The 22,370-nt window shown below is 41.3% G+C and overlaps 1 protein-coding gene across 3 annotated transcripts; it reads right to left on the bottom strand.

Annotated features, from left to right (window-relative positions):
- Positions 1-402: 402 nt before the first annotated feature.
- On the bottom strand, positions 403-22,288 carry si:dkey-162b23.4 (sodium/hydrogen exchanger 9B2). Of its 3 annotated transcripts, none has more exons than XM_050044026.1 (13): positions 22,133-22,288; positions 18,365-18,630; positions 17,281-17,482; positions 16,194-16,364; positions 11,769-11,911; positions 11,344-11,471; positions 9,054-9,229; positions 8,516-8,622; positions 7,895-8,044; positions 7,540-7,648; positions 2,510-2,646; positions 2,091-2,313; positions 403-1,733 (listed from the first exon to the last, which is right to left on the bottom strand). In XM_050044026.1, the coding sequence occupies exons 2-13, from the start codon at positions 18,497-18,499 to the stop codon at positions 1,672-1,674; spliced, it is 1,743 nt and encodes a 580-aa protein (XP_049899983.1). In that variant the 5' UTR covers positions 18,500-18,630; positions 22,133-22,288; the 3' UTR covers positions 403-1,671. The 3 variants fall into 3 exon arrangements, with proteins under 3 accessions (XP_049899983.1, XP_049899985.1, XP_049899984.1); XM_050044028.1 differs by having other exon boundaries at positions 2,130-2,313; XM_050044027.1 differs by lacking the exon at positions 22,133-22,288 and adding an exon at positions 21,408-21,551.
- Positions 22,289-22,370: the final 82 nt, after the last annotated feature.

The following is a 22,370-nucleotide window of genomic DNA, read 5'->3' as shown; positions in this document are numbered from 1 at the left end:
AATAGCATCAAACAACTACAGCTGAAGCTAATGGGAATGTCATCAATTTTTCATATATTATTCCTGAATCTAAAATTAAAGATGTTGACCTCATGGTGGCTCCAGATTAAAGGTTAGGGAATTACCAAGGTTATTACAATTTGTCCTGTGGGGAACAGGGATGTCTGCACCAAATTTCATGACAATCCATTCAGCTGTTGTTGAGACATTTTAACCTTAATCACAAATGTAAACTTTAACCAAAGTCAGCAGGACACATCCTCTTGGCACTGTGGGTATCTAACAAATTTAGTGACAGTCCAACTCACAGTTGTTTAGACATTTCAGTCAAAGTGATCGACCAACTGAGAGACCAAAGCTGCCATCCCCAGAGCCACGCTGCTAGTGCGGATGAAAAGCAAACACATTAGAAGTAGACACTTAAAAAGGACAGGGACTTTAATTAAAGACATAATAAGACACACAGTTAATCAAATCGTACAAATGTTCTTGCATAGTAATAACTTTATTGCCTGATATCAGACAGAATCGTCAGCGAGCGGACGGATTCAAAGGTCTGGACCCAGGCAAATAATTTAAACTTTTCGTCTACCACTACCCCAAAACATGAACTTTAAAATACATTCAAAATGCAAGAGAAGAACAATTCATGGTGTATTTTTATCATTTATTGTATAAAGAATATTTGGTAAAAAACTAATGCTTAAATCTGTCACTTTATCATAAATAGTTGCTAAAAATACACAATGAGGAAATGTAAATAAATTCAAATTAAGCTTATATTAAGTTACACTGCATACTTCTGTAATAAAAAACAAACGTAACAAATGTGAAAAATCGACTTTCCCTTACAATCAATCAGAGGTTGGGTTTACATGAATGAACTGAATATGGACATGATAATTGCTGAGCATTCCTGACATTGAAAGCAGACAAATGAGTTTCAGCAGCATCTTTACAAACCAGAGGAAAGTGTTGTGGATTATTTAGAAGTTTTTCATAACTACACAAACCGTTCCTGTCACCAAGTCACAGCTAGTACACATTTTATTCACACGTACGCAAAAATACACAAAAACATAGCTGCATAAATATCGTACTGAGTGCACATCACCTACAAACTGTGTGGTCTAATTTAAAACAATAAAATATTGCTACTCTCAGTGCATTCAATAACGCAGCCTCCCAAGTAAAGCTTCTAATAAAGTACAACATCACCACCTGTTGAGGTCCAAATACAGTAAATAGTTACCTGATGTGTCGTCACACAAATGGGCGAATATTGGATTCAGTGATTATGATAGATAGGAAAATATCCACCTTTACAAAACCGTAAACCAAACGTATGCTTAATGCTAATAAAGCTGTTGAAAAGTTAATTTGGTACCAGAAACAAGACCACCTCTTGTACGCTGTCACACAGCATGATGGTGCAGATGCTGGGATGTGGGTCATTTGTTTAGAGCCTGAGGTCTGGAAACCACCAGAAGCTATAAATACAGAGTGATTCATGTGTTCCTGCAGCATGGCAAACATCAGGAGCTGACCGGCAGATAGAAGGAGACAAAGAGAGCCACTCGGTGGCTAAAGGAAAGCTCAAATGTTTGAGGTGTGAAAGCACCAGGCAAGTCTCTTTAAATGTCCTTGCTTACTGGGTGGAGATGGGTGATGTCAGAGGGTGCTCTCGTAGGTGACGGGAGTTTCAGTGTCATCTTCGCCTCCTGCTGCGGTGCCTGGGGAAGACGGAGAGGAGACAGATGGAAAAGCCTCAGTGAAAGACTGATCGCATGCTAGTCGGATTTAGTAAACAAATGAAAGAGTACAACAAGCATGAGTTGTAATTCTGCTGTGTGGTTAGTTCAGTGTACTTAAACAATGCCAGTGTTGTGTGGATGTAAAAGACATGAGGGCTTGAATGACAGGGTAAACAAAGGCAACCTACAACTATGCAAATCCTTATCTGAGTGGATGCATCTATCACAAAGGTGAAGAAGGGAAGACTATATTCACTACTCGAGCACAACTACGAAGCCAGGGTCCACAGGGCTGCTGAGCTGGTGCTGAAGTGTTGAATGTAGACCTTTACCCACCTAAGAAGAAGGCTGATAAATTGGGTTTGACTCGCTCACCACAGGCAGAGTTCTTTGGTTTTTGTAGCAGGTGAGGTCCACTGAGTCCTATGACAAGAGCTCCTACAGGAGCTGTGAACAGTATGGACAGCACGGCCACAGTGAGCACATCCATGCCGTACTTCTGCAGCTGCGTGTCCTCTTTTGTCCTGGCCATGTCTAAAGCCGTGGAACCTATAGCTGCCTGATGGGAAAAAACAACATGAGTTTTTCATCTTTACTCAACAAATTAACCATCACAATGAGAGGATGCTTGAAGTTAGAAAAAACATGTTGAGTGTCTATTTTCCGATAGAAAAACATTTGCAGGCATGCACCACAAAAATGAGACTCTCAGAAAGACGAGTGTGCAGCTGACTAATATTTCAGCGCTTACATACCTGCACTGTGGCTTTGGGCATCCACGCCAGGGCTATGAAGATTTTTTCCCTCAAGTTAAAGCCCGCACACAACACACAGGCGAAGGTGAACAGGACTCGGACCAGCAGGGCAATGAGCAGCGACGCTATACCCAGACCTAAACAGAAAAACATACATGTTAGTAATGAGTCATCATGTGCAGCTGACAGTACTTTCCCTTCCTGAGCGTTTTAAATCTCTTTACTGACACAAGTCAATGGTTGGCTGCTGCTCTGTTTGTACAAAAGGAGACCGCGCACTCTATCGTAAACCCAGCGTCGCAGCCAGATCGCAGTCAGGTGCGCCCTGCCCAGTGAGTCAGGAGTGTCGATTTTTGTTTCCATTGTCAGTTTAGACACGCCGGAGATGGACCTTCTCAGCAGTAGGTCCAAAAGCAGGGTATATGCAGGAATCCTGAGGTTAATTTCAATACCTTTTTAAGACTTTTTTAAGACCTCCAAAAAACCTTAAGTCCTCATCGCCACTTCAAGCTGTCGTTAGCAGCAACGCATCTTTAACTTACTAAACAGTTGTAGTTTGCAATTAAATCTATGGAGCACAAACATACAACAGAATTCAGATAAAATGAGAAGCAATAAAGCTTGAAAGAATAAATTAAACCAAAGGCAGGTTTATTAAAATACACCTTAGGTCATAACNCACCGGTCCGCTGCGCTCTGAGTCTGGTGTCAGTGACATATGCTGCTCTGAGTCGCGCATCTGTCTGCTTGTGCTGCAGTGCGCGCCAAGGGTTTTAAATTTTAGTGTTAAATCAAAAGTTAAACACTACTTATCAGCAACCAGAAGTGCTTTTTCGTTTGTGAATATTTTTTATCTTAATTCTAGGGTTGCAAGAAACTACCCTTTCGCCATAATTTTTAAGTTATTAACTTGGGTTGCAAGAAACTACCCTTTCGCCATAATTTTTAAGTTATTAACTTTTTTGGACTTTTTTTTTCCGCTCGAGTGGCAGTCAGAGTGTGTCTACCTACACATCACTGTTTGTAGTAGTCGCAAGGAGGAAAATAAATTATATATTCATGGATACTTTTTGTCAAAGCTTGAATGCCAAGAAAATTTAATACTTCATAAAATCACAATTAAGACTTTTTAATACTTTTTAAGGGCCTTAATTTTCCGACATTTGATTTATTTATTTATTGCGAGACCGCTGACTGCAGGAGACCAGAGAGAAAGACGTTTTTAAAAGCTCTCAGTGCTTTTGTAGTTTAGTTTAGTTTCTCTCCTGCGTCCTATTTTTACTTTAGATATCTGCTTTATTTTACTGTTTCATGTTCCCTATCAGCCATATTAGAAAATGTGTGAAGTTGCTGCTCGAAAACTCAACATTTCCTAATTTTGCTGCTTCACAATGAAAGTTTATACATAACAAAATAACAGGGGACTTTTATTGTGAAGAATCTGTAGGAAATGACGTGTTAATCACTGAATTAGCGAAACTTTGTTAGTGGCTTTTCTTCAATAAAGACAAGTCTAATAATATGACAGGGAGGAAAGTAAAAGCAGAAACAGCCACAGTGAGATGTTGATTAAGAGCTGCAGACAACAGGCTCTTACTGCACCTCTGCAAACAGCTCACCTCCAACAGGTAAACTTCTTCTACCTGTCCTGCTGTGTGATGGAAAAACACATGCAGCAAAAACAACAGGGGACTTAAAATGTGGATCAGCCCGCTGCTTTTAAATGTCATCACGCAAGACAAGCAGTCATCAGTTAGAGACACACCTTCAAGAAGGTAGCTCTGTTGTAATGGATGACTGTCGAAAAGGGGCATGACAGTTTCTGCAGAAAGTTTTAGTCAGTCGAAACTTAAAAATGCACATCTACCTGTAGTAGAGTTAAAAATGTGAAGCTCCAGGCAACATATTGGCCAGCGTTGTTTTGTAAAAGACGACATGCACACTCAGCCATTACCCCGATGAAGAAACTGGGCAGAAAGACTGGGAGGAACGAATAGTCCAGAGGGAATTAGAAGTGGAGTGAGACATTTTAGGTGTTCCACAATTTTACGTGGAGCTGTATGAAATGTTTCAATGCCTCAGTTTCCAACGCGCCTGTTCATGTGTAGAATAATTAATCAGAGAGAGAGTGCAGAAGCAAACAGATGCCTGCTGCGTTCAGATGGCTGTAAAGACAGTCTCCAATGTAAAGTAGGAGTACAAAGCTGCCTCAGAGAACATGAGTGTTGATATGTACATGTTGAAAAGAACACCTCCCAGTGCCTGCAAATGATGACAGCAAAAACTGCGAAAAACAGCAGCACCGTATGAACATATGAGAGTTCAATCCACTTGCGACTCTGATCCATGTGTTTTTAAAATAGCTCGTAATGCTTAACAACTCCACCGGTGGAAATATGAGATGCATTTAATTTATTCAGTCTCACCAGAAGCAGGGATAACATGTATCCCCACTGGAGAAAAAATGAATGACCACAGAAGGGGGTCTCAGAAGCAGAGAGGGGGAAATCCTCCCCGGCAATCAGCACCCAGGGAGTTACACTATATCTGTTTTACTGCTGTTAAAAGGACAGTTATTATATCAGCAGTACTTCCTCCTCACGGCTGTGGGAAAGCAGGGGCACAGTCATGGTGAGAAAAATACAAAAAATAACACATTGGCTGTCTGAGTGGTGTTTTTGTAATGCCCTACTTACTGTAACTGGGTTATGTTGGGTGCACCTATATCATATTTCCTCTTACATGTTGGAGTAATTTTATTGTATAAAACACAAGAAAATAAAAAGAGATTTATATAGTTTTTGTAAAAAAAGATAAAAAAGGGATGTTAAAGCAATATATTTGATGAAGCAGTACATTAACAGTAATGAAACACACTTTTTTTTAGGAAAGATATTTATCATATTCCAAATGTCAGAACACTAAAAACTTTATTGTAAAAACTGGACAGTATAGCAGGAAGTACAGGGTCAGTGAGGATGTATTTCCTGCTACATTTTAAACCAGAAGTGAACGCTTGCCATCTGGAAGAGACACTAGAGCCGTAGTTATCCCTATGAACACATTTTTAAAAGTAAAAGCAGCCTGCAGTCTGAGCAGGTGAAGCTGAGATTTTAATAATGCTCTCCACATCTGCTCATCTCTTTAAAAGTGCCACACAGTTTTTAATGGGCCGAGGTCAGGTAGAGTTTTCACAGAGTCTTAAACCATGAATATACTGTACAGTATGGGTGTCACGATTCTCCAGAGCCACAGTTGTAGATTTTATGGTCATGATTTTTTTCCAGCACTGAAAGCTATGCCAATTTGTAGACTATTTAATCTTACCAAAACCTTCTTAAAAAAGACACGGTACGGCTACACGGTCTCCAGTGTTATGTAACTGCCATATTTTTTGGAAACTAACACATTAAGATCATATGGTCAAATTTAAATAATCTATTTATTATATTTAACAACAATAACTTGTTTCAACTTGTTTTTGTGTCAACTGGGAACACAAAGAAGAGTCCGTATAACTTTTGCTTTTGATGACTGCAGTTAGAGCTGGTTGATATGGACAAAGATTCATATCTCGGTATTTTCTACAAAATGGGCGACATGTTTTCAGTTGCAAGTCAAAGCCACATTTGAGATGTCACGAACACTTTAGAAAAACAGACTGTGATCAAAATAAAATGCAAAGACAGGGATTTTTTTTTTACCCTGTTTGAAAATATGTAGCTGCACAACATGTAAATGAAAAACTATATAAAATAAACAGCAGAGCTGTACATTAGCGTTTTGCACATAGCACTGGAGCTACAGAGGTTTAAAGGTTCGCAGCACAGGACACAAAACTATAACATGAGTATAAAGGTATCAAGTAGGCCTAAATCCAGTGGAGTTTGACACAATTAAAGATCTTTGTGGGGGAGTTATAAAGTCGTTTTCCATCTGTTGGCCTTTCAAATGAATCAAGTGCTGGAACGTTTTTATTTATTTAGGCTGTTAATCTTACTTATGCACACAAAGCTTCACCAGAGAGGCCGAGGTTATATACGTCTTGTACATGAAACGTCTGTGTTGTCGCTGCATTTTTTAAACAGATCTGTCGCCTGCATCCAGGCGCTGTCACCATGTCACACAACAGACTACAACTACCAAGAACAACAGTGACACGCTATGACCCACCTCACACACAAACTAGCAGCGCAGCGCTGGACTGCACATGTGCTGCGGTAATTTCATTCATCTCACAGACTGATTTAGTGAAGCATGTGCAACATATAGACCGATGTCACACTGTAGACAAATTAACAGACAGATTAAACAGAGGAGCAGCTCTGTGTCTCTGTTAGTGTTGATGGAGAACTTGTGAATGAGTGGGGTGGAGCTGTGCGGAGTGTGTGAGAGAGGAGAGATGAACACTGGTATGCGATATATAACGCAACTTGACCCTATATTGATATATCACCCAACCCTAATGGCAATTAAAAGCTCATTTTGATCGAATTAAAATTAAAATCCCATATGGGAACTTCTATGGGGGCAGCGTCCCTACAGCTAGTGAGTTCAGTAATCTAAGTTTTGCCAACAGGTGAGTGCAAGTGTAAAGTGAAAAGACAGTATTAGGTTCAGTGATTTGTAACATCAGAAATGTGGACGTTGATGCAGAACAGCTCGACTTATTTTGACAAAAAGAAATTAAAATATGGATACATAAAATTAGATAAAATGTGTGTGTCAATTAAAGACTTCTAAAATTCAAATTTAAGACTTTTTGTGAGTTTTAATGCCCTTTTTTAATTGAATAAGGCTTTTTAAAGGCTTTTTAAGGACCAGCAGACACCCTGTTGAAATGCAGTATAATGGAGTACTCAGGGTTTTTTTGTGTTTACTGTACACATACAGAGAGATAAAAATCTCCTGGGGCTTTTTTTTGGCTATGGAAATATATTTAAATCCACAAAGCTACATTTGAATGTCTCACAGTGATAACAGCTACCTCATTGTGGTATTATGTGTGTGTATGTGTGTGATCTTCTCACCAACTGTGTATCCCTCCAACTCAGAGATTCGAATTTCTGCTCCTATCAGTCCGAAGAGGAGAGGCTGAAACACGTCCCACGCCCACCCCACCACTTCCTCCACACGGGCCTTAAGACAAACAGAACACACAATAAGGTTTAGGAAGGTTATCTTTGACATGCAGCAGCGTAGATGATGAATAACTTGCTGTACAAACTGCTGTGTTACTAAATAGTATGCTTAAAAAATGTACTGTGGGAAAGTATTTCTGTCTCCTGAGTGTATCTCATCAATATTCAGCTCTGAAGATAGAGAACTGCAAATAGAGAAGTGAAAAACATCTGTATGTGCGACATAGCAAGCATATGTTGTTACCTTTTCTGACCCCCAGCCGAGGCCGGCCAGGAATGCCAACACCAGGGTGCAGAGGCCTCCAGAGCCAGGAAACCCTGCCACACCACTGCCGAACACAGCAAACACGGACAGACCCAGCACCAGGAAGGATCGCTTCATTACTATGTGTTTCTAGGTGAAAAAGACAGTCAGTGATTTCAATATAGAATATTTTAATATTATGAAACCTATAAATACAAAATGCTCCACTTGCACACTTCTTGGCAGGTCATGACATTTTACTTTTAGTTTACTTTTGTTTAAACTAGACTGATTCACGACGAGTCTGACAAGCCACTGAAAACGTGGACGGAGTTGAGATCGCTCAGTTATATCTGTTACGCAAGAAATGTCATGACCCACAGAAACATCTCTCCCATTATATCCCTGTAAACTTCCCCACTTAGATGAATCCAAAGTGCTCTCATCAAAAGTCCTCAGAGTTCAACATATCAAGTACACTTCACTGACTTTTTACAGAAGCCTTTGTTGGCTCTTCTTGAGTTGTTCTCACACACAGGCTGTGGTTTCAAGAGGTGTGAGCACGACTATGCAATAGTGAAACTTACTGATATCATGGTAACGTTGCAAGGACATGCTTACCTGGTCAACACTAGGAAAGTACTGGATGAGGAAGCCAAGAAGAAGCCCAGCAACCATCCCACCAGCAACCTCCAGTACACCTCTCAGAAGGTTGTACCAAGTGGAGCCTGGAGAGATCAGCAGAGAAGATACACAATCATTAGTAAGTAAGTGAGTAAACTGAACCAACTGTCATAGAAAGCAGTCCTAAATGTGTTTTAAACACAGTTAATGGCCCTACAGAGACTTCACATTGTGGTAAACTGGAGTCATGAAGCACAAAATGCACGGTGAATTGGCACAAAAAACCCTTCTGTGTTTTTAACAAGCTTAAATAGCACACTCACACCCTCTGCTGAGCTCCTGACAAACTACATTCAGGAGTTACTTATTTCACATGCCTCTCTGTGTTGACCTGCTCTTCAGTACACTGAACCTGCTGCCACTCCCCTGGAGATAAGGTGGTGTTGCATTTCAAGAAAAAGAACATGGAAGTCAGCACTTCTTTATTTTCCTTCACCCTTCTCCACACACGCAAACACATACATCCAAAGGTTACCTGTGGCGAAGGCCATGCCCAAGCATGTGGTGAACCCTGTGATGGCAAGGATGTCGTCAAAGCTGCCTGCAGCCATCAGCAGGGTGGGAATGCCTTGTTCCAGGCCGTAACCGTCCTTCTGCAGCAGCAGCATGGAGGGAACCACCACTGCTGGAGACACAGCTCCCAGCACGAAGCTGCAACGTGGAGGAAATGGATCATTAAAGCAAACAAGAGAAAAGTCGTTAGAAAACTTTGGAAAGCATCATCAGCCTTTCAATACACATGGAGATGTGTGACAGGGAGGCATTCCCGAAGCATGATATGTAGTTTGTACTGTATTGTAGCTGAGATGTGGTACCAGGCCTGAATTTGACACAACAATCTGGATTCTCTAATGATTATCATTTTACTGCACAGCTTCGCCCCACTCACTAACTCACAAGCTCTTCAGCAACACTTTGTAGAGCCGTAGCCTGACGTGCACCTCCCCAGAAATGCAGACCTCCTGTCTATTTTTGTAAACTGAAACCATTGCCCTCAGAGGAAACAAAGCTTTTATTTACTTTAATTTCACAGATAAGAAACAATAAATTGTTTTTATTTACTTTAATTTCACAGATAAGAAACAATAAATTGTGAGGATGATAAAGCCTCCACAAAATAGCATTTTAAGTCTTGTGTGATTTATCCTGGCTTCATATGAGCAGAGGAAATCGCCACTATTCGCTAGGCTAATTTATACAATGTAAAATGCCATGGGCTTGTGCTAATATCGTTAGCATGCTATATTTGTTTGGAAAACGTGTTAAGTATAAGACAGCTGTTTTGTTGGTGAACCTTGCGAGTTGTGATGGAGCCAAATTTGGAACATTACCTTTGTTAAATCTTGCTGTTTATATGAGTAAAGGAAAAGTTTGATAGCTGCTAGGCTAATTCATACAATGTAAAATGCCATAGGCTTGTGCTAAAAACATTAGCGTGTTGTATTTTTGGGGAAAATGTGTCCAGCAAAAGACAAATGCTTTGTCTGTGAATGCCGCGAGTTATAGTGAAGCTGATTTGTGTGTTTGAAATTGCTGCTATTAAGCCATGTTTAATGTGTGTTTTGAATCAACTAAACTTTACAGCACTCCCGCTGCCGACTAGTGCTTTGGAGCTGTAACTGTTGTGCAGCTGCATATTTTTAAATAGGGGGGAAAAAACCTGTCTTTGCATCTTATTTTGGTCACGGTCTGTTTTTATAAAACTGCTTGTGACATCTCAAATGTGGCTTTGACTTGCAACTGAAAACATGTCGCCCATTTTGTAGAAAAGATATACATTGTGTATTGCCAGTCAGCCTGTGAATACCATATCTCCCAGCCCTGGTATGTAGTGTGTTGCACAGTATTAGTCTAACTTTGTCATCAGAGTTCAGCCTTCCATGTCTTGACATTCTCTCTCTGCTGCTTCCTGCCTCAGAGGAGTAAACTGAACTGCTCACACAGCAGATATAGAAGCATGTTGTACATTTAAAAGATATTTATTTTATTTCTGTTAGGAACTTTTAAAAAACAAGACCCTATGAAGTTGAAATCAGTCTGCGTCTAAACCCCGGATCTTCAACAGTGGGTTCAGGACCCCTGGGAGGTCCTCAGAGTTACTGCAAGAGGGCTGTAAATTTATTGTTTGACCATTTACATGACTGAAAATACACATTAACATGAATCAAATATATTTTGCCTTTTGAAACAACTTATCCTTGTGAAAGTGGAGTTTCCTCCCTCACCTACCTGACAAGCAAATACAGCTCAAGCCTGCAGCTTGAGGCGGACATGGCCCTCTGTCTGACAACCTCCATCTGCTCAAGATGTAACACAATTTTACACAAAATGTGTAGTAGGGGTCCATGTTCCATCTCTCTTTTAGCTAAGGGGTCCTTGGCCTGAAAAACATTTAGGGCCCATGGTCTAAACTATGCAGATTAAGGCTTTTAATATAACTTGTCCCTTCGCACTGCAAAAGAGTGCCTGAAGACTGTCTGTTTTTCTTTGATTAGTTTTATAATCTTAAAAAGCACACTTTCTCCCTACATTCCTTGTCTGTGTCCTCACTGTCAAGCTATTTAATAATAATTAAAAAGAAGGAGCAAAACATAATGTTAAAAGTGACGTGGTAAATATATTTAATAAACAACTGATTCATGAACATTTTGATTCATCAAAACACTGTGTCTGTCTGTCCGAGGCATAATAGGAAGACACAGCTTGATATCAATTAGAAAATGAAGGTGAGGATAGAGTGGGAGGGAGTGTAGTGTTGTATTTACCCAAGGATGAAGCCCCACACCCAGGGCAAGCCCATGAGGAAGTGAGACACCAGAGCTACGGTGCAGGCCTCTATGATGCAGGGCCCACATGCCACGCGTATACACACGCCTTTCAGTTTCTTCAGAGCCTGACAACACAGACACATACATCATCCAAGAGTTTGTTACAGCAATTAATTAACTTCTAAACAGACATAAAGAGAGGATTAACAAATGCAGTGATGCGTGGTGGCACTGAATGATTTGTTGATTAACTGACTGAAACGTCTGAAAATTGACAGAGAAAATGACTCTGCTGGTTACACTCAGACTCGCTTGCTTGTCCCAGTGTCATATCACTTGAAATTTTGGATTACACACAGAGATGGGATTAGTACATCATCATTTTATGAGTGCAGATATCAAGCTTCAATAGTGAGGCATACCGTGGGATCCAACCCCAGACCAGCTCTGGCCAGAATGACAGCCAGAGCGATGTTCCTCAGCGACGCAGACCACCTGTAGTCAATGTACACCCATTTTGTTATAACTGGGATGTTTCTCAGCAGGAAACCCATCAGCAGCATACCTGCAACACAGCAGAGAGTGTGAGAGAGCAAAGACGATCCTTCAGGGCTGTCCCTCGCACAGGTAGAGAACAAGGAATAAAGACCACCTGTTAGTTTTTGAACTTACAGTGCTCATGTTGGACACCTGAGACTCTAAGAATCACTGTAGGACTGGGATCACTGTCTCAGGCCCCGATCACAGGTTGCAAACTGCAAGGCCTGCCGCACTGCAATCTACCGTTTATTTATTTTATCTTATTCTATTTATTTGACAGTAATTAGTATCTAGCTCCTAAAATGTTCAGGCAGAGGGTACTTGCTGTAGCTCTAGTTGAGGGTGAGAGGCTGTCAGTAAATAGTTTGTTGGGCACAGGGAAACAGAGATCTGTGTGGGTACATGAGACCCTAAAAAAGAGGGTGGATCACGAGGAGCACCACCAGTTGGTCCAGGAGCTTCTCCTCAATGATGGCCATTTCCAGGCATATTTTAGGATGACTCGGGGCAGTTTGACAANGAGGCTGTCAGTAAATAGTTTGTTGGGCACAGGGAAACAGATCTGTGTGGGTACATGAGACCCTAAAAAAGAGGGTGGATCACGAGGAGCACCAGCAGTTGGTCCAGGAGCTTCTCCTCAATAATGGCCATTTCCAGGCATATTTTAGGATGACTCGGGGCAGTTTGACAACCTGCTGCCTATTATCGGGCCGTATAGCTCTGGGTATTTAGCAACCACTACCACCAGTTTCTCCTCCATCCTTTACCAACTGTAAACTTGTTGTTGTGACCACCACAGAAGGCCCGCCTCTCAAATCATCTGATTGGAGAATGGGAAAAAAGATGACAAAAAAAGAGATGACGTGGGGCGATTTCCACTTGAGTTGAAGTTTTTTCATTTCGTGTTCCAAGGTCAGAGCGCTCTGGCAAAAATGCCAGGTGCCTAGAGCGCAGAAATGCGAGGTGCGTCACAACACAAAAACCGTGAGCAAAAAGCGTCATTCTCATTAAAACAATTACAGAAAGGCCACTCCAGCTGCAAAAACGCATTCTACATGATCAGGGCCTTATAGCATTAATAATTCAAGTTGTCAGTAGATAGTGAACGGATGCTCAAGGGTCCAGTTTATATCCAAAAACTGAACACTCTACCATGCTTGCTGTCAAAACTTTTACTATGCTGAGGCTAACTCTGCTCTCTGTTCTGACAAGTCTGCTCTACGCTGGACGTTTCAGGTTTCTTTGCCAGTGCTGTGTCAAAGTCTGTTCCCCCGTCAATACCCATTTCCCGTATTAGGCAGCGACTGGCTTTTGTTTTATGACATACCCAATCTAGTAAACTCAGTGTAGTGCATGGACATCGCCCCCCTCAGTAGAGGAACGCAAAAACACCTCTCTAGTAACCAACTTTGCACAAATACAAGTCAGTAAAGTCAAGGTCAGACCTTTTAGGGGACATAAACAGAGGAAATACATATTTTTGAGTGAAGGAGGACTTTAAAACTTTTATTATAACTGCAATAGATGTGTTTTTGAAATGGTTAAAAACAGTCAACAAGAACATACATAAAGAGCAAATATTTAAAACTGTTGACGAGTGGGGACAGAGGACTTCACTTTTACCCTTCAGACTGACCGCAACCTTCTAACACTGTCATCAGAAACACTCTGATCTGATAAGCAGGAATACAGGAAATGAAGTTTACAAAGACAGATCTTGGAGTTTGTTTCAAAGTTGGACTTTTGATGCTATTTGCGAATAAGGAGTGGCTCCAGCTTCCTTGATTTTTATCACAGTAGGGGTGCAGCTGGTGGCTTATGATTCTGATTTCAAATTCAAAACACCAGGAATACACATTATATTATATATAAACCATTACCAGTTGCTAAAAAAAGGACATTTGCAATAGCTTCTGATCAATGCTTTGACTTCTTCCAAGCCAGCATTAATGTTATACAATAAAACATTAAATGGCATTCCATCACCTCAGGTAAACAGAGCTTTCATAACCAGAGCCTGACTAAGACTTACATCTCTTATATTACATAATAAGTGACAACGCATGTTATTTACCTCCAACATCTTTGCATAAATAGCAAGGTCGCTGACATGCATTTTCAAACTAACAGGACCAAAATCATGTAGGCTAACAACCCAACAAATAGAAGCAAAACAAAACCCAGCAGCTAATGTGGACTTAACTAATAATGGAACAAGTGAGTAACATGGTTTTACAGTTAATCAGGGACCTTGGTCATTTTATCAGTGCTAAAGGTGAAATGACTCAGTCACTGAATTCCTTTGTTATAAGTAGTGCTGCACGATTAATGTAATCGCAATCGCGATGTCAGGCTGTGCGATTACCTAACCGCATAAAAGGCTGCGATTTGTGATTTAATGTAAATAAATGTTAACGTGTGTGTCTGTGAATGTGACTACCTCTGCTGTAATGTGTGGAGTTTGTTGACATTACGCCCACAAGCTATCCTGGTGTGTGCAGCACGTATGAATCAGAATCAGAATCAGAATCAGAATCAGAAATACTTTATTGATCCCCGAGGGGAAATTATTTATGTTACAGGTGCTCCTTGCAAGAGAGGAAAGATACGTGAAAATATAAGAAATTTAAACAATAGTATTTACAAATATATAGTTAANCTTGGTGGTATGAGTCTCCCACTGAAAGTACTCTTGTGCCTGACCAGCACATGGTGGAGTGGGTGTGAGACATTGTCCAAGTATGGTCAGGTGACCAGCCGGTGTGCAGCAGTGACCAACATAGACGCTGAAAATGAGCACGACCAAGAACAGGCTGAGTTGGTGGCGCAAAAAACGCAACGTCTATTATATGGTGAAACTTTGGATTCAGGTACGGCGACGCTGAACAGAAAGACCTACTGTGTAAAACTTGCAAAGTTAAAGTCGCAACACGCCCAATCTATATAAACACTTGAGACAGCACAGAGAAAAGTAGGAAGAATGCATGCGAGAGCAAGCCGAGCCGTGTAACGTTAAAGACAGAGAGACAACTGAAAGCCACCAGAGCCTCATAAAACAACAACAACAAAGCACAGTTACGCATACATTTGTAAGTGTCACGCCATACGACAAGACCTCAAAGAGACACAGGGAAATCACAGACTCCATAACAAACTATATTTAATTATTTTAATTTTAAATTAAATTAAATTAAATTAAATTAAATTAAATTAAATTAAATTAAATTAAATTAAATTAAATTTATATACTTTATTAATCCCCCTGAGGGGAAATTAAATTTTTTCACTCTTTTGTCATTAACACACAGGTCCGAAATACACACACATGCACAAACAGGACCTATACATGCACAAAGTGGAGAGATGTCAGAGTGAGGGGACTGCCTTGGTCAGGCGCCCCGAGCGGTTGGGGGGTTCGGTGCCTTGCTCAAGGGCACCTCGGCAGTGCCCAGGAGGTAAACTGGAACCTCTCCAGCCACCAGTCCACGCTCCATATTTGGTCCGGATGGGGACTTGAACAGGTGACCCTTCGGTTCCCAACCCAAGGCCCTATGGACCGAGCTAATAACAAATGAAAAATTGGGCAAAATTTTGCTTGGGCTTGGCCCACTTGACATGCTGCTGTGTTGTGCAATGGCCTATTCACATGCTTGTCATTTACGTGACAACGCCTGAACGCAACACAGGCTCTGCTCCACTGTGTGTAATGTGCCGTGCTGCGCTGCTATGGGAGAGCCGTGTTTGACTGTGCATAACAGCAGTCTGTTGATGGTCATTTACACACTGTCCATAACAATAACTATGTCAGGCCAGTGCCCCCCTAATATAATGGTAGGGGAACATTTTTATCAAATCGTGCAGCACTTGTTTTAAGTCATCACATGAATACATCTATAACACTCATCACATTAAAACTACTGGACAGGCACATCACCTGTAGATGATTAATAAAATGATTTCTGTTACAACATTAATATTTGCTTGGTCAATTCATGTGAATCAAACGCGTTCAAAGACACTTGTCTACTTTTAGTGCTTCCAACCTTTTTTTTTAATAAACTCAGTCAGATTTGAGTCTAATTTGAAAAGCAGTTATCGATGATTAAAAATACTTCCTCTAATCCTGGTATAAATGTAATTCTTTGTCAAGAATTTCTAGCCCCTCTTTAACACTGACACTGGAAAATGATGTATTGTGTTACTAAATATCACCCTGGTGGAGGCATCTGTGTAACTAAATATCTGATATACATGTGCGTACAAAAACACAAACTCATGAAGCATAACAACCAAAGTCTTAGCCTTACCAAGGAGGGGTGGGAACGGTGGAAGTTTGGGCAGACGGATGAGCGCCACCACTTTGCCGCCGATGAGTGCGCAGATGAAGAGGGTTGTGATGCCAAACAGGTTTCCTCCTGGAAGACACTCATCCTCTGTGATAGACCAGACCACTCCAAAGAGCACAGCTGCCAAAAGGACTGGAGACGAGAAAGCAGGATGACGTCAGATTATAAAGTAATGGCATGTGTCACTATAGTGTTTGTGATGACGAGGTTATTACATGTATTTTCTAATCGTGTCGTAATTGTCAACCTCTCAAACTTCTTCAGCAGTGAGTAATGTCATAAATAGGGCTACTATGACCTCATTGTTGACTGGCTGCCTGTCTCTGGATGTTGTTTGTAATGTGAACATGAATGTTAGTATTAGTGTGGGTAATCATGCATGCATTTATTTATGTACTACATCAGTGATTAATTTTTAAATAGTTCAAAGCATACAAGACATTAATGTCATCTGATGTTTGTCACAATCTTGTGAGAAAGAAGGAATCGACATGCAATACATTTTCCTGTGTAGGAAGAACAGACTGTATAGTGTCAATGGATGACATGACAGCTCCCCAAAAGTGATGCCAAAACATCTCAATCTCCCCCTGGTGGCTGGCTGCAGTATAGGTCATAAAGCCCACACCCTTCATGCTAGAGGATGCAACATGGGCAAACGTAAAAACTCAAAGTACATGTTAAATAAATTCTTTCCAGAGATGTTTTTTGGCATTTAAGGTAGCTCTAATTATACTGATAAATGTTCTAGTGTTTGTTTTACTGGTAACTTTGTTTATCAGCAGTTATTTGATGGTATAAAAATAGGTTTGCCGTCATGAATGACAGCTGTGTGTGCCAGTCAAGTGCTCACAATCAATGGCGCTGCTAGCTACCGGTCAAACAGCGGGAACCTGATATACTGGAGATCGCTGCTGCACAGACTGGCTCTAAATGATGTCACCTGCGCAATATGGCAGTGGCGGTATTTGGGATATTTTTGGCGGAAGTGGAGACGCATTGTCAGTCAGAACTCACCAAGCCAACTACAAAGCCCCTCCTTCCTTACCTTTAGTAATGAGAGAAGCCAGAAGGCCTCTTGGTGGACACGGGCAAAACCTGCGGAGCAAGGGGCAGCAGACCACTGGCGGGTCTGTGTTGGTGCCCGCATCCGCCACAGGGTTTCGAGGAATAAAATAGGTGGTCTCCTCGGTGACATTTGGAGTGGAGCAGCGCCGTACGACTACCTGGATCTGGTTCACATTAAGGTGCTGGAGAAGGAAGATCAGAATATGCACAATAGGGTCAGTCATCACATTTGTCTGTTGGACATAATGTTTTACTTGATGCTTTAGCGCCACATCTGTAACGGCAATCAATGATATAAGAAGTATTTTTGCTGTACAACCTGTTTTTCTGTTACAGTTATTGATATGTCGTAGCATATTGTTGCTGTAATAGTTTTTGATGCTTTTAAAGATCACTGTTGACAGCAATGTTCAATGCAGTACATACACTGTATATATTAGTATTCATGCCTTGTGGGGCATCTAGAGCACCAGATCAGACGTCACACTGACACAAATACGAGTGCCTTTCCTGTGTAAAGACTATAAAACTGGTGAATGTCCCTGTAGCCTCTTTAATCGTCGAACCCTTATTAAGTATCGTGCTCTATCAGTATTGACAAAGAGGTACGTCATACCAGCAGATTACAGGCCACTGTTTCTTGGCATACAATAGAGTGAAGATATGAACTTCCTGATTAATGCAACTCCCAGAACACCCTCTTCGTCACATTGCTCAGGTGGGGACGTTGGCTCAACATTTTTTAGTCTTGCCTCTGGCTGCTTTTTAATTAATTCTCACATTAGACTAACAGCAACAAATGACGAATAATTTATCTCAGGTGAACAATTAATTTTATAAGGTTATAGAACAGTGAAACATGGAGGAATTAACACAACACAGCAGCATAATGTGAGGCAAAGAAGCAGAGCCGCATGACAGCAAGCACATCATTCATATGTAGCTTAACAATTCTTATTTAGTGAAGTTTACAAACACACTTTTTAGTTTTACCAAGGCAGTAAATACTGAATATAACAACCAAAGTAACTAACAAGTAAATTCTTATTAGTAAAGTACTATACCTCCACATGGTTTGCTGAGGGCAAAGCAATTCTGTCCAGCATGGGGCTGGGTATTGGACTTGGTGCTGGGCTGGGTGCTGGACTAGGCGCTGGACTGGGCTCCGGCGTAATAGGCTTGGTCTGTGTGTCCTCCATGGCAACTGGCTACAGTATTTCTGGTCCACTCACTTCTCTGTCACAGTACATCAAGCTGAGGGGTGGGGTTGGCCATTGATGGGCAGTTCCTTCACTTCTGCTTCTGTATATCCAGCTCTGACTGCAGACTCCTATTCATACAACAGGGTTTTATCAGTGGAGAAAACAAATGATTGTTTGCTTAATAAATAATGGAGAACAGTGGTGTTGGTAAAGGTGTGGAAATTGGCATGGCATGAAATGATAAGGTTAATCTCACACACAAGCATGTTTTTCCAAACATACAGGCTTTACAGTGAAGATCTCAGTTTTAAAGTTGTTTCATTTGACAAGATGTGTTAATGCGAGAAGGAAAACTAACCAGGCTTCAAGGCACATGATTCTTGTCTATATGAAGATCTCAGGGGTGTCAAACGTACAGCTCGCAGGCCAGAATTAGCCAGCCAAAGGGTCCAATCGGGCCCACTAGATGACTTTACACACCTAATATTGATACACTTGTGAAAGCGAAGAGGTGCCAGGTTTCAGGAGCAAGTTAAACAGTGAAGCCTCAGAGCTTCAGAGGATTTTCCATGCTGACCAGGATTCAAGTTCAATGAAAAATCAATGAATACTTATTATGGTCATACTTAGGCATTGTAGTTTGTGCAAACATATTGTCAACCAGCAGCTTCAGTACAAGAAAATGTTAGAGGCCTCTAGCGTTTTTTCTCGTGTGGACACATGTGGCCACACCAGCGTCATTTTTCAGTGCTCAGCCTTTTTTGTGCAGCTACTGAAAGTGCTTTAAGTTGAAAATCTCTGAACTTTTCAAAAAGGTGCCTGTGACGGCACTGCCACTTCTTTAGCAAAGAAAAGGGGCAGATTGTTGAGGAGACACTGGATGTTGCTGGTGTGTGTTTTGCTTTCATCACCATTAGTTTTGTAAGCTTCAAGTTGACTGTGTCAACCCTAGCGTTGTGTTAGCTACCTGGCTAATGTTAGTGTCAAGATGTTGTTGTCATGGAGACAAAACCCACGTGCAGTGCTTCACTAAAAAAGCGCCACCAGCGCAGGGAGAAAGCACTCTCCAGTACCCTGCCACTGCTTTTCTGCTGGGAACAAAACAAGCTATGTGGACACAGGCCCTAAATCAGACTTCTATCTTAAAGGTCAAGTGTGTAAGATTTAGGGGGATTTAATGGCATCTAACAGTAAGAACTCCAGACACCAACCAGCTGAAATTTCTTGTGGTTAGGATTCCTTCAGTGTTCATTGTTCAGGATTTTTTTTTACCAGGAGCTGAATTATCTGCAGAGGTTTCCTCCTCTCCAAAACAGACAGACCAGGGTATTAAAACCTGTGAATAAAGCAGTTTCACATAACAAATTTGTTTTTCTCATATGCTGTTCGGCTTGTCAGAGACAGGCCACTAGCTTAGCACCTGCTAATGTGTGCTCACCTTTTTTCTCTCTAACTTAGGATCCAGACATTTGGGAGGTATTTACCGGGAACCAAATTATCCGCAGAGGTCTCTTCCTCTCAAACACCAAACAGACCCAGTGATTTAAATCAGTAAAAGCACTGAATAAAGCCTTTTCTCATTAAAAGGTCTGTGTTTGTCCAACACTGCTTATCATGGAGGAGCTTTTAACTACACTGGCTGATGCGAAACAGCAACTGGCCCTATCTTGAGCATGATCTAGAGCAGTGGTTCCCAACTGCTAAGGCGTCCAGATTTCTCCTTTATCATTAGTTCAAGGTCCACACAATTTATGATATTCAGTGTCATAACTGCGTTTGGCCATGTAGTCGAGCTAGTTTGCTGTCTCTGTTAAGGAACAACTAGCTTGACTACCTATGCACTCACTCTGCCGCAGGAAATGGGACTTCAAAATAAAAGCATTGTGCCAAAAAATCACAGTACTTTAAAATAAAGTGTGTGTGTGTTTTTTTTCTCCAAACTTGACACGTTTGCAAGTCACTTAGGTCCATTCAGAATGGACCTACGACCGTCTTTTGGACCGCGACCAACCAGTTGGGAACCACTGATCTAGAGCCAGTGTTTGGTTTGTCTGCTCTGGATGATGATCTGCTCCCTACATAGATATAAATGTCTCATTAAAAGGTAACAAAAAACACAATTCTTATTTTCAGGTAATTATAAAAAGAATCCCCCTAAATCTTGCACATTTGACCTTTAAAACTTAGTTGAAACTCAATTGCCTTCACTTTAATTTGATGTGGTGATGCCAGCATTACTACACAAGAGTGAAAATGTATGGAAGAAAATGCACATGTAATAACAGTGAGCAGTAGACTGACTAAATGTGGCAAATCTGAGACATATTGATGAAATCACACTTGCTTTCCTTAAGACATCTGTTGTGTAAATGGATGAGTGATTTCACAATGTACTTCTTTACACTAACAAAGGGAACAATTTGAAGTGTTGTTATTTATAGGGTCATTATGCAATGGTTTCACTGCTCCAGTCCACTTGAGATCAAATTGTTCTGCATGTAGCCCATAGACTAAAATTTGTTTGACACCACTAATCTTGCAGGCTAATGTATAACCACATGCTGCCTGTGTGTTCACATTACATGTCACAATAACACAAGGTGACTGCGCTGCAACTCATTACAAAGCACAGATAATGAACTTTGTGCTCCACTCTCAATAGCTTCGGTTAAAACCATGTTAGATACAGACGCTGTCCAGTAACCAGCTATTTTACATCACACTGAACTGAGGCTACTACAATGTTTTGACAGTTGCTTATGGCAACAGACGCTGGTTAATCCACTTGCTAACAGACCACACTAATCAATGCTTACAGCTCGACCATATGGCACACCTAGCTAGCTAACGGATGGTACCGCAAGTAGGTTAGAGTTAACTAGCTACTGTCAACAACATAAGTTACCTATCCAACTGGCATCGGTACACACCCATCCAGCCAGTAAAGCAAAGCAAATGTTACAGGTTGTCCTGGTGTTTGCTTCAAGGTGCTGCCGAAGCGGCGCAACGTTACACACGGAGCCATAGCTGAATTAGCTAATTAGCTAACGTCAGTGAAGAAGTAAATCCACGCCTCATGATAAACCGTGTCCGTGAACCCATTATCGGACAGAACACGGTGTCACAGTAGCGGCAGCTAACTCAGGCTAATACCAATATTACCTTATATTAACATATCTATTTAAAATATTAGCCTGTCATGTCGCTGTTAGCCGTACAAAACCACGTTAGCTTTAAGTTAGCGTCGGAATGTTGCATCAGTGCTTTCAACCGTAGCCGTTATCGTTAGCCTAAATTAGTCCGCGGCACGAGCTGCTTTAACGTTAAACCCGACCAACGTACGCTAACGTTATACGCCTTTAGTGATAAACTGACTCGGCTACCGACGTTTTAACCACAGTTTGACTTCCTGCTCGGTCACATTAAGGTTTAATCGATAATATTTTGGAGGGGAGTCATGTCCGATAATGGACTCCTCGCCGGTAGCTGGCTGTGTGCTTCCAACAGCTGTCAGTGAACTCTCCACACCGGCTCCACATGCCCGGTAGCTAGCTACAGTGGCCGCTCCTGGCTCCTCTGTGGGGGCTCCCTAAATGTTTAACGTTATTAAACAAAGAAAAAGCAGCTCACCTCATGTCGTAAACATCGCTATTGCGTGAGAAGTTTCAGCGTGCGGCGTTTCTGGCAGTCATGAGGCAGATAGAGCAGCTGGGAATTGGGAATGAGGCGGATTAGTGATGGCCAAGCAAGTATGTACAGCACAGGAGTGAGTGCTCGGTTGGGGGGGAAGTTAGGTCAACCACGAAAGCCACTCAAGGGTATTGGTGAGGACATTTTAATAGATATTTAATTAAAACCATTATCAAAC

This window comes from Epinephelus moara, chromosome 5 (assembly GCF_006386435.1).
Source record: "Epinephelus moara isolate mb chromosome 5, YSFRI_EMoa_1.0, whole genome shotgun sequence".
Classification (NCBI taxonomy): Eukaryota; Metazoa; Chordata; class Actinopteri; order Perciformes; family Serranidae; genus Epinephelus; species Epinephelus moara.
Note: the sequence above shows the minus strand (reverse complement) of the source record. Positions and strands in the feature narration are given on the sequence as shown.

What these genes read in the sequence shown, in the direction of transcription:
- si:dkey-162b23.4 (XM_050044026.1), bottom strand. Translation starts at nt 18,499, where the DNA reads ATGGAGGACACACAGACCAAGCCTATTACGCCGGAGCCCAGTCCAGCG. An exon ending in TCGGCTGGGGGTCAGAAAAG is followed by an intron (nt 7,649 to 7,894) that starts GTAACAACATAT and finishes GTTTGTCTTAAG; the next exon opens with GCCCGTGTGGAGGAAGTGGT. An exon ending in TGCCCAAAGCCACAGTGCAG is followed by an intron (nt 2,314 to 2,509) that starts GTATGTAAGCGC and finishes TTTTCCCATCAG; the next exon opens with GCAGCTATAGGTTCCACGGC.